This window comes from Pezoporus occidentalis, unplaced genomic scaffold, assembly GCF_034315485.1.
Source record: "Pezoporus occidentalis ecotype Australia unplaced genomic scaffold, CSIRO_AGI_Poc_V1 ctg296, whole genome shotgun sequence".
Taxonomy (NCBI): domain Eukaryota; kingdom Metazoa; phylum Chordata; class Aves; order Psittaciformes; family Psittacidae; genus Pezoporus; species Pezoporus occidentalis.
In genome coordinates this window covers 190411-207773 of record NW_026914896.1, presented here as the reverse complement: position 1 = coordinate 207773, position 17363 = coordinate 190411, and the positions used below count along the sequence as shown (strand labels likewise).

General features: G+C 48.4%; 1 protein-coding gene across 1 annotated transcript; it reads left to right on the top strand.

Moving 5' to 3' along the window:
* The first annotated feature begins 289 nt into the window (after positions 1-289).
* Positions 290-14332, top strand: LOC134167728 (aquaporin-7-like). The gene is made up of 7 exons (XM_062626661.1): positions 290-441; positions 4513-4639; positions 8183-8309; positions 10273-10410; positions 11114-11232; positions 12901-13118; positions 13989-14332. The coding sequence occupies exons 2-7, from the start codon at positions 4550-4552 to the stop codon at positions 14146-14148; spliced, it is 852 nt and encodes a 283-aa protein (XP_062482645.1). The 5' UTR covers positions 290-441; positions 4513-4549; the 3' UTR covers positions 14149-14332.
* The last annotated feature ends 3031 nt before the right edge of the window (positions 14333-17363 follow it).

Here is a 17363-nt window from a genome sequence, read left to right as displayed (position 1 = left end):
CATGCCAAAGCTTTTGGGGTGCCTCAAAACCTGTCACATATAAAACAGACCAATTCTGCTTGGTAAGCAGGTTAGGGCTGGACAGGCGGATGTGTCTCAGCCAGGGAGCCCAGGCTGTGTTATCCAGCAATGGAGCCAGAGCTGCCCAGGGGGGCACCCCTACTTGGGCAGCGCTTCTCTCCCCATAATGACCAATCAAAGCCATGTAATTCCCCTCCTGCTGAAACCATCACCTCGAAGATTACCTCAGCTGAGTGAGCTTTAGCAGTCTTGTGGGGCGGGGGGAGGCATCATTACACAGAGAAGGAAAGCAGAGGGCTGCAAACGGGAGTAGGATCCTGCCATCGCTGCTTACACATCCCTTTGCTGGTCCCACCAGTTCCTGCTTCCATCTGGCACTGAGAAAGCTACCCCAGATTCACTGGAAAAGAACACATACAGGTGATGCACCTTGGGCCGGCTTCAGGGCAAGGGGTGATGGTGTGCTGGGTGAGAGATGGTGTGCTGGGAATGGGGAGCTGGGTAACAGTATGGGGAGCAAAGCCATGTGGGGTGTCTGTGACTAACTCTGTGCCTACCATCCATAGGAAAGAAGGAGATAGACCATAAGCATTAAATGCAAGACCACAAGGTGCAGGTGCTCTAGGGTATGTCGAGTGGAGTCTGTTTTGGACAGCTAGGGTCATAGCACTGTATTGGTCTTTCTGACCTGGCCTTGTTTCCTAAAGGGGATTGGAGCTGTCTTGGTGCCACATTCATTTGGCCTGATGGAGGAGCAAGCTGTCCTCATCCATGGTGAGGAGGTCCTTTGCTGTGCTGTCTGCTCATGTTCCTCTCAGCCTCTGGGAAGAAGTTAATGATCCACCAGCAGGGCTGAAGCTAATGGAGTGGTGATGTTCCAGCTGCTGATTAGCACAATTAAGAGATAAATGAGGTTGTGGGTGCAGACGAAACGTGTGCACAGTCAGTTGAGTCAGAGAAGCTATTCCTTGCAGAAGCGCGACTGCCCTGAAGTCCCTGGGTGCTCATCCTTTGCAGGTTGCTCCCCCAGCTCTTCACTACCATGGGTATCAACACCAGCACAGTAAGTGGGCCTTGACTGTGCCAAAATATTCTTCTCCAACCAGAGGCATTTATTACTGGTGCTGAAGGCACACCTGCCTTAGGGAAGAAAACGGCTTTGGTTTAGCAGGTGGTTGCTTAATGTGCAGTGGAAAACATGGTAAAATAATTGCAGGGTCAATGTTGAGTGAAGTTTCAATCTGTGAGCAAGTCCAGGTAAACATCAGGAGGTGGTGCGAGCTAAGCACGAGCAACTCATGCTCTTCTACCAAACCTCATAGGAAAACTTAATGGGATATCACCTGTAGGAGACATTAACTCATGACAGTGATTGGCTATGGCTAACACTGGCTTTGAGAATTCTGCTGAAAATTAGAAGAAAGTCTCTAATTTTGAGAGCAGCAAGTTCTGGTAACAGGCTTTCAGCAGGAGGAATTAAGATAAAAAGCACTTATCCCTAGAATGGAGTCATGAAAGGGAAGGTGCGGTGTGGCTGCCCATGTTAATAGGGGACTGTATTTGGTGACCCAGAGATCCTGGTCAGCCCTGCAGGTAAATGAAACCATGCAGGTACAAACATGTCGTGTTGAGCAACTGTTAGATCTGTGCTTCAGCCCTTGGCTGGCTCACATGATTGGTTGTGCTCAGGATCTTGATCCTTGCTCCAGGATCACCACTTCTGGATGCAGGGAGGATGGGCAGTCCAGCTCGCCCAGCAGTAGATGCCTCCACACGGGTGTTCACGTTGGAGCTCCAACCCCATTGCAGACACTGGAGGGAAAGTGCCAGCATCCAGCGTGACTCATAAATCTGGCCTCAGAGGCTTATTTCAGGTGGGGATGAACTGCCCTTTGGAGCTGCTCCACTTTACAAGGAGCAGTTTTCTCTGCCAATTATAAAGAGGAGGGTGACAGGCGCAGGCTTACACACTTCCGTTGTGTGTGCTGCCAGGCTGGAGGTGTGCTGCCCTACAGGACCTATAGAAACAAAGGTGTTGTTGTTGTTCAACGTCTTGAACAGCGGCAGATCACTTTGATGTCTAAAAACGCCCAGAGGAACCCTAAAACTAGTGTGTGTACTCACTTTAAGCAGCCGACAGAGGAACTCTTCTGAACACTTTTCAGAGAGAAATCAGTGTCTCAGTGCCACCTTGTGGAACGATCTGTGTAAAAGAACAAGCAGTGGCAAGAGACGTGTCCATTACGCCATCCTAGAAGCATGCTGGAGTTTCAGGGAAATTAGTGGTAATATTGGGGATTATGCTGCAAATACTATAACCAAACCAAAGGTTTCTATTGCAAACTGGGATTGCCTTTTTCCCTGAGAAAACTGCAAGTCCATGGGAGCCGTTTCCATTTATCAACCCAAATGAGAATATGGACATGCCTATAGATAATGTTTGAATGCAGGAGACAAAACGTTTTAGAAACACAGCAGCTTGTGTGCCCACAAGGGAGGAATCCACTTGTAAGGCTCCCTGAGATCTAGGAGTGAGAAACAAAGTTGTAGGTCCAGCTGTGGGGAATATTGACCCACTCACACCTCATCCATGTGAGGAAGGCTGTGAGATCTCCAATACGAGCTGATGCCAGGACCAGAGCTTTACATGTCAGCTGGAAATTACCATGTGCAGAAGAAACTTGAGGCTCTTGTCACCACCCCAGTCTGGTTCTCCAGGGACCATGTTTCTGTAATAACCAACCAATAAACACTAATATGGCAGAGAAAGAAAAGACGTGGAAAGATTCACTGGACACTTTTTCTGTGCCACAGCATGCTCACGGACTCAAAGCACAGAAAACCCTTCCCACCTTGAAACATGCTGTAGGAACACCCTTTAGAGGGTGAGATTATCACCCGTCATGATTAAATGGACCTTAGTGGGAGAGACAGACTGAGTAAATTACTGCATGTTTAGCCTAGTGTTCATTAAGGTCAAGAGCTGATCTGTCACTGGAAGAGGGCTTACCCCAGTCCATAAAACCCTCCCCTGCCATAAAATAGACAGTCATCTATCTGAAAGGGGCCTACAAGGATGCTGGAGAGGGACTCTTCATCAGGGACTACAGCAATAGGACAAGGGGTAATGGGTTTAAACTTAAACAGGGGAAGTTTAGATTGGGTATAAGGAAGAAGTTCTTTACTGTGAGGGTGGTGAGGCACTGGAATGGGTTGCCCAAGGAAGTTGTGAATGCTCCATCCCTGGTGGTGTTCAAGGCAAGGTTGGACAGAGCCTTGGGTGACATGGTTTAGTGTGAGGTGTCCCTGCCCATGGCAGGGGGTTGGAACTAGATAATCTTAAGGTCCTTTGCAACCCAAACCATTCTATGATTGTATGACTCTATGGGGCGGAGAGGAGAATCAGCTTCCCAGGTTCTTCCATACATCTGCTCAGTGTCCTGTGGGGGGAAGGAAAGTTCATGAACATTTGCAATGTGTTAATGCAGAGGGAGACAACCCCAGGGGCAGAAGGAGCAGAGCACTGCATTCCCATCGGGGAAGCTGCTTCTAACTCCTCCAGAGCTGTGCATCGTGTCCTCTCCAGGGCCACACTGAGAAGCTGCAGTGGGTTGAGAGGAAGGTGAATAAAAGCAGCAAGGAACCAGACAAGGCTTGCAGGAAGAGGTCTTGAGTGTTCATGGGTTTAACTTTTCAGTGATTAAGCAAAGGTATTAAAACCTCTTCACAGTGGAGGGGTAAGAGCACATGGTGAGCAGGGAGATAAGCAGAGGGAATCAGGAGATGGAGGATTAATCAGGGCAATGAGGGCTCTGCTCTGGCAGACAGACGTAATTGAAGGTCGCTGGGACAATTGCTGAGAAGGGTGTTTCCTTGCCCCAGATGAAAGGACAGACCGGGGAGGGGCAGCAGGGAGGCTCTGCACTAGTGTGACTGGACACAGGTACATTTAGCAAAATGCTCAACCTGGAGCAACACTCAAGGCATTATGCTCTTCCCAACTGTGGATAGTGGTGCACATCAGCTCCAGGGAGAGCATCCTTCCCGAAGGCTGGGCATCCAAATATCCTGCAAAGCACAAGCAAATACTCCTAATCTCACCTGTTATAACAAAAAATGGTACCAAACCACCAGCCAGGGGGTTACAATGCAGAGCAGAGCCAAAATTCCTGCTCAGTACCTGTGGGAAAGGCTACAGAGAAAGACAGGCTTTAGGAACACACCAAGGCTATTTACAGCTCCACTGCCCTGGAGATAGGCTGCTCCTGGGCAGGGGCCCAGTGTTTGCAAAGTCTGGTAGCAGAAGTATTGCATCCTCACCATATAGATTTAGAAGGATGGCATTTGTGTGTGGGAAGACTTTGAAGCTATCTGCTTGTTTATTGGCTTGTTCATCGTTAACTAAATGAACGAAGGTGTCTGGGGGTGAAGGGAGGGTGCCAAGTTTCAAAGGGTACTTGGCTCAGAGCAGTAAGTGTACTGTCACAACAGGAGCTGCTGTGGCTGCAGGCTGGAGCCAGAGAGCAAGATGATGGAGAAGATTCAGAAGGCGCTCACGATTCGAAGTGTCACCATCAGGGAGATGCTGGCAGAAGCACTGGGGATGTACATCCTCATGGTAAGGAAAGGATGGGCCCAGATATGCACGTGCATGCATGTGTGTGTGCAGGGAGGGTGAGAGGGTAAGTGTTTAGCAGCTGTAAGGTCAATGGTGTCCTATCACATCATCAGCCTCTGGTTGCTAATGCTCACCCTTCTGCTCTGGTGGGGTGCAGCTTCCTACCAGGAAGACGTGCCTAAACCTTATGGAGGAAGAAAGCAGTGTGGAGGCTGGGAGGTTGTCACTGGGAGTCTGTGAAGTAACTGGGGATAGAATCATAGAATTGCTTGGAAATAGATTGGAAAAGACCTTTAAGATCATTGAGCCCAACTATTAACTCGGCACTACCAAGACTACCACTAAACCGTATCACCAAGGGCATCTGCACATCTTGTAAATGGGATGGTGATTCCAACACTTCCCTGGGCAGCCTGCTCCAATGCTTGACAACCCTTTCAGTGAAGAAATTTTCCTTAATATCCAGTCCAAACCTCCCCTGGCACAGCTTGAGGCCATTTCCTGTTATCCTACCACTTGTTACCTGAGAGAAGAACCCCACCTCAGTCCATCCTCCTTTCAGGCAGTTGTAGATAGCGATAAGGTCCCCCCTGAGCCTTCTCTTCTCCACACCACCACCACCCCCCCCCCCCCCCAGGTCCCTCAGCCATTCCCCATCACACTTGTGCTCCAGACCCTTCACCAGCTCTGTTGCCCTTCTCTGGCCACTCCATTGTTTCAGTTCTCTGAAAACAGTTCTCTGAATAAAAGGAGGGAAAGTCTGGGAATGAGACCAAAGAGCAGAGCCTGGTCAGATGGGGCAACACAATGCTTGTGCCAGCCCCCTGAGAGATCCCATGCAGTGAACTGAGGCTTTTCTACCTGCTGTGCCATAGGCGATGGTGTGGTTGGGGGGTCCTGCACAGGTCTGGGGAGCAGACCCCAACTCCTCTACCACTGACAGCCTCTGTGAAATGAGAGCAGCATTCATCTGTCTTCCTCTTGGGGTTGCCAAGGTAATGAATACCTGTGATACTCTCTGGAGCCACAACCCACCATTACAGCATGCTTTACAGCTGTAATTACCAGCTTTAAAGCATGCTAGGATTTCACTTTTGGTTTTCGTATGGGGCAGATGGATAGTGTTTATCCATATCGTACAGAAACTCATCCCTTGCCTGAAGGATCTATTTCATGCAGAGAAAGAGACATGGTTTCGAGCTCTTGAGCTGCTTTGTAGGTGTTTGGGGAGTAGGTGAGGAAAGCTTTGCAGTCAGAATTGACCCCTGGCTGAGGTTCAGTGCCCACCACGACCAGAGCCTTCATGTGTTGGACCAACACATACAGATGGCATCCTCCCTCTGAAAAGCTCCAGAAGCTGTCTGTGCTAATTTACTATACCTGGGCTTAGCCTGGGCTGAGACACTTAGGACTGGACAGAGGCAGCAAGAAAGGGCTGGGGATAGCCCCAAAAACTTGTACTTGGAGATTTGCACAGGTGGAAGATAAGGTTTCTGTGACCATGGGCACCTTCTGACACTGCTGACAGTTAAAGGTGCTTGTTTTCACGGGCAACGACTGCACATGCAAAGGATACTTGCATTTTATCACATATTATTGCACATCCAGCTACCTGAAGTTCAGCCCTACTACACAGGTAGCTTTGCACCCATTGGAACTCAGAGCACAGATGTCTGTGGCTTCTCAGGAGGAGCTGAGCAAATCATTTTCCTTTCCATCCCCTTTTGCTTTTTGGTGGTGGAAGTTCCAGGTGACAAGGAACTAGTTCAGAGGTGTCCTGCTTGAGCTGCCTTGAGAAAGAAGCATGAGGAGGAGTCTTTCCCCTGTACTCTTGACAACCAAAGGCAGATTTTGTAGCCTTGTTCACTGATCCCTGCAAGGGAATAAAGTAGGAGGAGGAACACTACACATGGACCCTTATCATGGGCTGGCAACAAATAGCATCCAGCATTCAGGTGTAGCATCCAGCAGCCCCAGGGCCCTCAGGGCAGCCAGGAATGTGCTGGATGCATCTCCATGATGCCTGGATGTGTGTTATTTGGAGAACAGTGCCCAGCCCAGGCTTCTTACTTTAATGGACAGGCAGTGATCACAAAGGAGGGAACCAGGCAGCAGTAAACAGCAGCAGAAGTAGGGAGATAGGGAAATAAACAGGGTATTTTGGAAATGTGAGAATAGAGAAAGAGATCAGAGGCTTGGATCTGTGCTGAAATACACTTATTTCAGGATACTGGTGTTCAGCCATGTCTCCTGCCCCAAGTCCCTCTCTCTGCACCTCCGTGCTGTCCTACAAAACCTACAAATGCATTATGCATTTGGCTTCTCTTGGATGTGGCTTTGGAAAGTCAGAGATGAGTAGGCAGAGTTTTTGTAAGGCTTTTGCAGATCCCAAACAGTGTTTTTTTGGGGCTTTGGTGCTTTTTGCTGAGGCAGACTGACAGAGGCTCACACAGAGAGTGGGCTTCATGTATATGAGAGAATTAAGAATAGCGTCTCTGGGGAGCAGGGGTGATGTCTGAAAGGGAAGAGGGAGAGTGGATTATGAGATGAACTCGATCCAGGCAGAGTAGACAGGAAAGATCACAGTCAGAACGGACAGAGCACAAGTTTAGATGCTGGAGAACATGTTGACATTTTTGTCTCGGAGGGACATGCCACCCTGGATAAACAGGAGTGTAGTCCGAGAAGCAGGATACATTCTTCAATTGCCAAGTGGTTTGTGAGGCAGAGACCTCAAGAGAATCTTTGTCCTTCTCTGGATTTCAGTGTAAGAGCTGTGCAAAGAACTGATTTTTCCACCCTCTGACCACATTTAAAAAGTGAAATAGAATTTAATTTCAGGCCAGAGCAATTTCTTGAATATGCCTTTTCCTGCTGGAAAGTGTTTACTTTGCTGCTTATTTTTTTTTTTTTCCTGGTTCCCCTTTAGTCACTAAAAAAAATATTGAAACTTTGGCTGTTTTCAAACTGAATGTGTATGCATTGAAAGGAAAAGTCAAAACGGAATTTCCTTCCTTGTTTTTTTTTCTGGGGTAAGTTACAAAATTAGAGTTGGGTTTGGCGAATAGCTGTGCGCTGCCCAAACCACGTTCTTAGTGAACAAATTGCACACCAGGGAAAGAAAGACAAAAAGAATTTGCCCACTGTCCTTCCACCCATCATGGGTACTGTCTCCTGATGGTCAATGGTGATGCTCCCCTGGCTCATGTCCCTGGTTTCAGGCACAGGCGCAATACCGTGGCTGTATGAGTGACCCCTTTTGAGCCCTGGATCTCGATGTGTGGGTTTGGGGTTTGTCTCCCCACAGCCAATGATGACTAGAGTGCCTGTTTCAGTGTGATGGGCACCAGTGAGGAATAACCCATCTACTGCTTCAGTCTGTGCAGGGGAGGCGCATTCTTCATCTCCTGACAATGGGCACCTTAGAGTCTTCCTGTCTTGAGTTTATTAAAATTGCAGAAAAAGTAGCAAAGAAGCTCAGTCCACCACAGCAATGAAGGTACTTTTAACACTCCTTTCTCTCTTTCTTTTTCCATGCTCTAGGTCTTTGGCTTGTCTTCTGTGGCACAAGTGGTATTAGGGAGACAAAACTTCGGGCAGTATCTGAACATCAATTTGGCATTTGGCATTGGTGTTACCTTGGGCATCCATGCAGCTGGAGGAATCTCTGGTGAGCAGGACACTCGAGCTTGGGACATCTCTGTGTCCCATAAAGGCCACGTGCATCAGGGGCAGCAGGAGTGGGACGTGGAAGGGTGGGTAATGGCATGGTCAGTTGACACAGTGCCCTCACCTGAAGGAAGGTCAGTCCTAGGGTCCCCAAGCAAGAAGAGCAGAGCAAGTTTGGTGACCATAACCAGGGTCAGCCTCACGACCCAGTGACCACAGCCAAGTCCGCAGTGGGGAGACAGGTCCAAGCTCAAGCCAAGGTGTCCCAGTGGTGCAGCAAGGTTAGAAGCAGGGAACAAGGCAGGCACAGCATAGCGACAGAATGCTGTCCCCAAACCTGTGTCCTGAGCTGATTAGACCAGGGCAAGTAGGACAGGGATAGTGGTGGGTGTTCAGCCATTCCCTCCTGCTGTAGTCAGCAGAGCCTGGTTTCAGCAGTGCCCCCGTTAGTCACATTGGGATATAGCATCACAGCCCAAGAAGACAAGGAGGTCTGAAAGCACGCTGGCGGTGTGACCCATGGGGAAGTAAATAATTTATTGCAAAGGAGAGCTTACTGCTGATGTTGCAACAAGGAATGGCATGCAAATTTTCTCCTTATCATACACATCCACGTGCACACACCCTTCAAGAGCTCAGGAGGTGGTGTTTTGGGGCCATGGGGTGGTAACTCTCACATGACAAGAGCATTACCTTTGCCTTGTGGAATTTCTGCATTTATTTGCACCAAGAGAAGAGATTAAAGGCTCTAGAGGCCAGATGATTAAAGCAAGTCCTTGCTCTTGAACTGTTGGAGCAGACAGATGTCCAAGGCTGGGGCTTGGTGGAGAGAATTGGTCCATGCAGTCAGCCCATGGTCTCCCTGTCCTTTTGGAGCAGGTGGTGACATCCTGGGGAAAGGGGACTGAGGAAAGCAGGTCCCTACAGTTCCAGCTGACATTTGAAATGGAAGGATTGGAGGTGGAAGAAAGGGTCTCGGATCAGCCAGCAAGTCTGGTTCCAAAGCCAGCTTCAGGGCTTCCTGTCACTGTAATATGGCATCATTTATGTCACCAGATGCTTCTTGTGATCTCTGAAATAGCTGGTCATGCTGGCAAAGGATCAAAGAAAAAGGGACCTCCCCCCATGTCAGTGGTGGCAGTACATGCACTTTTACTTCACTCTGTTGAGGTGCTGTGTGTCTGGATGTTACCCCTTTCTGAGTCTAGAGTTGGAGATGGCCACTAAGACTGGAACATCTATTGACCCACAGAGTTTACACCTACCAGGTAGGAAAAGCAAATACTTCCTTTGGACTCATGGAGAGATGAGGCCCAGAGAACAAACGTAGCTTGCACTGAGGGCACCACTGAATACCAACCTGCTGCGTAGAAAGTGCCCTCTCTAAACACGGATGCAAAGAAATACAGTCAAAGATTACAAACTCTGCAAGGGAAGGACAGGGTCTGCTTCACATTAGTGGGAGCAACCATGGTCTGGGCAGGGTTGACTATCCTTGTAACCCTCTTCTCAACGCAGTGATATCTAACAGCTAACCTGAGTCCCTCCAGCTCCCATCAGCTGGAGTGCTCAGCTTTGCCAGGATGAGGCCCTCTCTTGCAATTGTTTGGAATAAGATTTATCTTATCTACCTGCAGCTGTATAAAAGATGGGTGATGAGTCTAAGTTTTGGGCTCCCCTTAAGCTGAACAGGGTGAAACCTATATAGAGAGGTGTCTCTGAGGTGAGATGAGCCACTCTGAAAGCAGCCTGTGGTCTACAGAGCTTTTAGAAGACTAAAGCTAATAGCTCTCCGTCCTGCATCATTCAGTTGCCCAGGGAAGACAGGTCAGTTTTGAGGGACCCTGCCCTGACAGTCTTGGTGTCCTGGATCAACATCTGAGTGCTTGCTGTGGGGTTCTGGGACATGCTCCAAAACGGCTGCATCAGGGTTGAAGCCAGTTTCTTTTGCTGTGACTTTGCAGGAGCTCATCTGAATGCTGCCATCACCATCACACACTGCATTCTAGGAAACCTGCCTTGGATAAAGCTCCCAGTTTATGTGATCGGCCAGTTTCTGGGCTCCTTTACAGCAGCAGCCACTGTCTTTGGCATCTACTATGGTACGGTTGTGTGTTTTATCTCAGGCTTTGCTGTGGGCACCATTTCAGTCTTCCTTTTGCAGTACCCAGCATGATGTCTGAGTGAGAAGGGTCTGCTCCTGGCATGTGGGACAGACCTTCACAGCTCCAGGCCAGAGCAGGGCCCAGATATCTGTGGGAAGGATGAGAAGTTCTTGGACAGCACAGCTCCTTTTTGCTCACGGTATTCCCAGTACCAAAACCTGTCCTCAGCTCAAGGCCAGGAGCTGCATTTTGTTTCCAAGAGTCTGCAAGGGCTGAAGTTAAATGGAACTACCATGTATTAGGCACAGATGGAGCTCTGGGGGACTCTGCTGGTCCGTGTATAACAGTACAGCAGACATCTGTGATTTTGAGTTGAGAGGGACACACCACTCACTGGCTCCAGCATGTCCCATCCTCTAAGAGGCAGGGGATGGAGGCATCCAGTGCATCCAGAGCATCCAGCCTACCTCAGGCTCCCAGCGCAGGGGCATGGAGCCGGTAGGTTTAAGGAAGCAATTGCAGACCAAAGGCTGCAGGTGACAGGTGTCAGTGAGATCATGCCCTGCTTGGGGTGTGTCACCTCCACTGTATCTCCCATTGCCTCTGTTCCTCTTGGTGTCCACGCTGGCTGCAATGCATGGACTCACGTATGTGCCGTGATGAATTCTGCTAACTCCTCTAACTCCCATTTCTCCTTAAGATGCTCTGTACGACTACTCCAAGGGGAACTTCACAGTGACAGGACCAACTGCCACAGCGTCCATCTTCTCCACTTACCCTGCTCCCTATATGTCCTTGCCTGGGAGTTTCTTCACAGAGGTCAGTGGGGACTGCTGGGATGTGCTGGGCAAGGCAGGTGGTAACACTGTGAGTGCCAGAGAGAGTGTGCAGAGACAATCACAACCTCTTCTCCAAGGAGCCCACCATTCAGAGCAGGTGCCTGGCAGGTAGGATGAAAGGCATCTTGGTGGCTGAGCAAGCCTAAAAGGTAATGCCTGCAGGCTTGGTCACAGTGCCCTCCAAACACCTTTCCTGCATGCAGCCCAGGCAATGGGAAGCTGAGCTGTATCAGGAAGCATCTCCTTCAGGCTCTGTGCAATTCTCTGAACTGCTCTTCCCCTTTCTGGATCCTACACATGCCCTGTTCTCCTGGGCAGCTCTGCCCGCTGCCCCTCACCAGTACAGAGCACCCAGGGCTGCCTTCACATAGAATCACAGAATGGCTACGGTTGCACAGGACCTTAAGATCATACAGTTCCAACCCCCTGCCCTGGGCAGGGATGTCTCACACTAGGCCATGTTGCCCAAGGCTCTGCCCAACCTGGCCTTGAACACTGCAGGGGGTGGAGCATTTACCACTTCTTTGGGCAACCCATTCCAGTGCCTCACCACCCTCACAACAATGAACTTCTCCCTTATATTTAACCTGAACTTCCCCTGTTTTAGTTTAAACCCATCACTCCTTGCCCTATCACTATAGTCCCTGACAAAGAGTCCCTCTCCAGCAACCTTGTAGGTCCCCTTCAGACCACAGGCTGTCTGGATTGTTCTCTGGGGTTTGAACAGTCCAATTCAGGCCACGAACAGTTGATTCCCAGCGCACAACACAATGTCCAGATGCCCAGAAATAGGAAGGGGATGCTTCAGTGGACATGGAGCACTGGAGCACTGGAGAAGGAAGATTCAGTCCCAATTCAAATCTAAGGAAGCCTGTGCTTGTCTCTGACAAAATTCTTCCCTGGGTATGATGAGGATGGCAGTGAGAGTCGGATAGCTTACAGGTGGGGACCTGATGACTCAGCCTCCCATAGAGCATGCAGTGTCCTTGCTACACAAGAAAGCAAATGACAGTGACAGCGTATTGCCAAGAGCTGCAGAGTTTCTACTTTTGCTGGCAACTCTGCAAGCAGTCCCAGGCTCTCCAGCTGCACGTTCTGAAGCAGAAAAAGACAGGAATCACCTGCATTCAAACAACAGTTCCTGACATCTTGGGCATCACAGATCTACAACTTCTCGCTATGTACTGTCACAAAAGGGAGATTCAGTGTCCCAGAGGAGAATCTAGTATCTGCTTTTAGTCCTGAAAAGGCTGATGCAACAGGCTATATAAAACATCACTCCCTCTAGGGAGGAACAGATTTGTCTTCTTAGCAGTCTGTTATGGGTCTGCCTCTGTCAGATGAAATGTACTTACAATAACATATGTCTCTAACTTGAAAGGTGGAGGGAGAGGACAGTGCTGAGAAGTTTCTGTCAGTCCTAGGGCATTTCTGGTGATGACATGGAGTTATTGCTGCTGGGAAATCAGTCCAGAATTTTCTCCCATCCACCTGTGAGGCGGGAATAAGAACAAGGTCCTCCCTGCCTTGATCAGAGCATGAATGTTACCTGCTCTTCCAATCTGTGAAATCTCTTCCTCTCTGCCGAGGATGATCCTGCATTCCCCCTTCTCCCTCCTGACCTGCTGTCCCTTTTGTGCTCCTGCAGTTTCTAGCAACAGTGATGCTTCACCTGGGCATTCTGATCATCCACGATGAGAAAAACAACAGGGCCCTGAGAGGCACAGAGGCCCTGCTCACGGGTATCCTTGTCCTGGGCATTGGCATGGGGATGGGGATGAACACAGGTTATGCCATAAACCCCTCCCGAGACCTGCCCCCCAGGATCTTCACGGCAATTGCTGGCTGGGGAACCGATGTCTTCACGTGAGTGACCCTCTTTGCTTTTACACTGCTCAGCTTGCAATGAGAGCAGATAAACCCAAGATAGAATAGCCACAAAGACTTTTTCTCTGGGTCAAGTGATGATGGTATCAGTGCAGAGCGCATCCTACATTCTCAGACAGCAAAAGTTGTGCATAGAGGAGGCTGGTGCATTATGCGCACAAAAATTGGGGCACACTAATTCTCCAGCATGGGATTCATCTTGAAATTTGGACACCTCAATTTGGGCAGCAAACTGGCCACCTCTTAGCTGGAGGTCTAGGTGGTTATATCACAGTGAATGGAAAGCCAAAGACTGATTCAGCTCACATGAAAGCAGGTACTTATAGATGGATTACTGAATAGCTCTCTTAAATTTAGATGTCTGAATCTGGAGATGAAACCCTGCCTTCCCCTGCTTAGCAATGGTGCCACACTATGGCCTTTCCCATGGTTGAGGGCATTAGCAGAATCTCCTGCCCATTAGTTTAATTAAATTTCCAGAAAATAAGTGAGAGCTTGGTAAAGGAGGTGCCGATGTTACTGGAAACGGGGAGTGAAAAGAGGTGTGTGTGTCTTTCTGTCTGATAGTCATGCTCATCAGGATCACACAGACCATTTCTGTAGGTAGGACAGCAAGAAACCTGCAGACAGTGCAGCAACACCTTCTGAGGTTGATGGGGAAAATGACCCTCCCTCCAGCAGTTATGCTGGTGGGTAGGGAATGTGTCTAAGCCAGCTGTAGGGCCCAGTATGTGAAGTGTGACTAGACACCCCTTCTCACACAGCTCACTCCTGCCCTTGCAGCCACTCAGTGGCAGGGCAGTGGTTCCAATGTGGCTCACTGGCTGCCTCTCCTCTGTTTCATTTTAGGGCTGGACACCACTGGTGGTGGGTCCCAGTCACAGCACCAATTCTGGGAAGCCTGACTGGTGTCTTCATCCACAAAATCTTCATTGATTTTCACAACCCACCTGTCACGGGATGTGGGAATGAGAAAGGACAGAGAGCAGTGGAGGTTTCTACACTGTGATGGCCACGTGCTCCAAGGAAAGGACTTCACATCAAAGCCTATGTGGACATACGGACTGACAGTCAAAGGGTAAACAAGTGGGTAAGGGCATGTGCAATAATGCTGCCGGAGCACACCAGTTCTTTACCCTGCTGGTGGAGAAATGTGGGACTGGTCTTCAATAAACTCTGCCTGAGCAGACAAACTGGGTCTCTAATACACTGGGCAGACCTGGGCAGGGCTAGACCTGTCTGTGACCTGAGGGAATTATTCAGTCTCCCTGTGTAAACATCTACCAAAGATAAAATCATCACATTCTGGAGAAAAGCAAAGCAGAGCTGCAAGACTCCAGATACCTATGCATTCATAGAATCATAGAATGGTTTGGGTTAGAAGGGACCTTAAAGATCATCTAGTTTCAACCCCCGGACATGGGCAGGGACACTTTCCACTAGATCAAAATACATTATATAAAATCAGCAGAAAAAGCTTAATTAACTTAAAGAAATTTTCATCTGGAATATTCTTTGGTAAGAAGTAAATACTGATGGATCAGGGACTTAAGCTTGCTTCCATTTGATAAACCCTAACAAACACCTGTTTTGGCAGAGCACAAAGAGCAAGGATAGTCTGAAATACAGACCTGAACTTGATTTTTTTTTGCTTGTTTTTGGTTTTTCCTTTTTGATCTGAACATTCAGGAAGCACCAAAAAATCAGTAAACTAAACCACAAAGTTTCCTGATTTCTGGCACCACTCTACTGGAACATGTTGGTGTCATGGAATTATGTGTGCTACCAATAGGCTGGAGTTTTAACTACCACCATAAAAGGATTGAGACTCAAATGCTCAATTAAACAAAAACCAAAATTGAAGCCCTTTTCCCCACTGTGAATGCATAAGAAATGTGGGAAGAGGCTGCCCTGTTCCTGAAGGAATTCTGCCACCTCCGTCTGAATAAGGAAGTGGACCTGCAAGAGCCTTCCACGACTGAGGTATCAGAATAAAAGTTAAATAGTATCAGAAGCTTACTGTCACCAGTGGGGTAACAAGAGTCTTAACTTTCCTAGGCAATGCTTAAGCAAGTATGGTATATATGTCAAGCACATGACTGCGGTCCTAGGGTGCCATGAACACAAAATACGGGGATCTCCATAAGTAGGAAGTGACAGAACATCACTACTGCACAGAATTCCAGAAAACGGCATTTACTGGCTTTAATGATCATTCACATCTCGCTACTAATATAGTAGGACCAGACAGGTCTATAATAAGATAGACTATAATAGGTTGGACCAGATGATCCTTGAGGTCCTTTCCAACCTGGTATTGTATAATTCTATTAAAAGGACCACTAATGTGGCGTGGGGTGGGGTGATAGGTACTGACATCTCTGCTTTCTTTTTGAGCTGACCTTATGTTAGTAGAGCAGCTACAACAGATCTTTACCTAGCACAAGATGCATGTCAGCTTCAGAGGGCTGAGGAGCATTAGAAAATTTCCTCTCACATGGGGGTGGCAGAGGGCAGCCCTCAGCAAGGCAATGCAGAAACTGCACTTGGACAGTGCTGGAAACCAAGCAAAGCGTGCAAGAGCTGGGGCTGATGGCATCAGAGACTTTGAACACTGAGTGCAGGACAGAGGTGTGCTGAACAGCTGTCAAACAGCTGAGTCTTTTGGTCTATGTGAACTAAACTGGGAACTTCAGAGTAGCTCACAATGCGATTAGCTAAAAAGACACTGTAATCCAACCCTTCTCAGTGAGATTGTCCACTCCATTAGAAAAAACCCAACAAACCAATCCAGCCTGTGCCCTGCTTTTACCATACATCCTGGTACATGTGCTCCCCAAAGCAACTTTAAATACCCAGTCACTCTGGAGGAAAATATTAAATTCTTTATTAAAATACTACTAAGCACTTACAGGCTTCCTCTTTTTGAAGGCCATACAAATACTTGTCCTCACGTCCCTGTGAGGTAGGTTTGTATTATGTAATTATATGACTGTTTCACAAATAAAAGATGATACTGTTTAAGTAATTGATGCTTACTTAGAGATGGTGACTTTGGATTTCCCTGCTTAGGCACAAAATGTGTGGGTGGCTACCATGTGTTTCCAGCACACCTAAGAAGACAGAATAGCACAGAAAAGTAATGGAAACCTTCAGGTATAAATAAAAACCAGCACTGGATGGGTTAAAGTGCGGTTCTAACCTGACAACTTAGACTATTAAAACAGCATCAGGAGCTTCTAAGGCTGTAGGATCTCAGTGTGCCCAGGTCAGATCCTGCCCAGTTGAAAAGTGACAAAGGCTGTTTGAATGGTCAACTTTGCAAATGAATGCATGACAAACCAAGGGGTCCTCCTGGCTTATGGGACTCTCAACATCACTGACCCAGTGTTTCAGCAATTCCTACAGGAGGAGAAATCAGAGGCAGTGAGGGATCTTGCAGCTTCTGGCTACCTTTGGGTGTATTGGGAAGGACATCACACAGACTTGACTATCTGAAAAGACAAGGCACAAAGGCCAAAAAGGAAAAGCATTTCCAAAAAGGAAATGCTGCCTTTGCCTCAGTCTTTAGTAGTCACACCAGCCACTCTCAGGGTACTCAGATCCCCGAGCTGCATGTCAGAGATGAGAAGCTGATTGAAGTCCCCATAATTCAGGAAGAAATGGCTAGCAACCTCCTGTTCCACTTATATGTACACATCAATGGGGCTGGACGGGTGACACCCAAGAATGACGAAGCAGCTGGCAGAGGAGTTTGCCAAGCCACTCTCCATCATGTATCAGCAGTCCTGGTCTAGTCTAGCAATCTGGTCTCTAGCAGTCCTCTGGGCAGGTCCCAGAGGATTGGAGGCTGGCCAACATGACACCTCTCTACAAAAAGAGCAGGATGGAAGACCCTGGAAATTCCAGCTATGTCAGCCTGAGCTCAGTACCGGGGAAGGTCACAGAGCAGGCGATCCTAAGTGAGACCATAAAGCACGTGCAGCAAAATGGAGCAACCAGGCCCAGTCAGCATGGGCTAACGAAGGGCAGGTCCTGCTTTACCAACCTGATCTCCTTCCACAATAAGGTGACCAGCCTGGCTGATGAGGGAAAGGCTGTGAACATTGTCAATTTGGATTTAGTAAAGCATTCAACACTGTCCGCCACAGCATTCTCCTGGAGAAACTATCGGCTCATGGCCTGGATAGGTGAATTCTTTGCTGGGTTGGAAACTGGCTGGAT

What these genes read in the sequence shown, in the direction of transcription:
- LOC134167728 (XM_062626661.1), top strand. Translation starts at nt 4,550, where the DNA reads ATGATGGAGAAGATTCAGAAGGCGCTCACGATTCGAAGTGTCACCATC. An exon ending in TGCAGCTGGAGGAATCTCTG is followed by an intron (nt 8,310 to 10,272) that starts GTGAGCAGGACA and finishes GTGACTTTGCAG; the next exon opens with GAGCTCATCTGAATGCTGCC. An exon ending in CTGGGAGTTTCTTCACAGAG is followed by an intron (nt 11,233 to 12,900) that starts GTCAGTGGGGAC and finishes GTGCTCCTGCAG; the next exon opens with TTTCTAGCAACAGTGATGCT.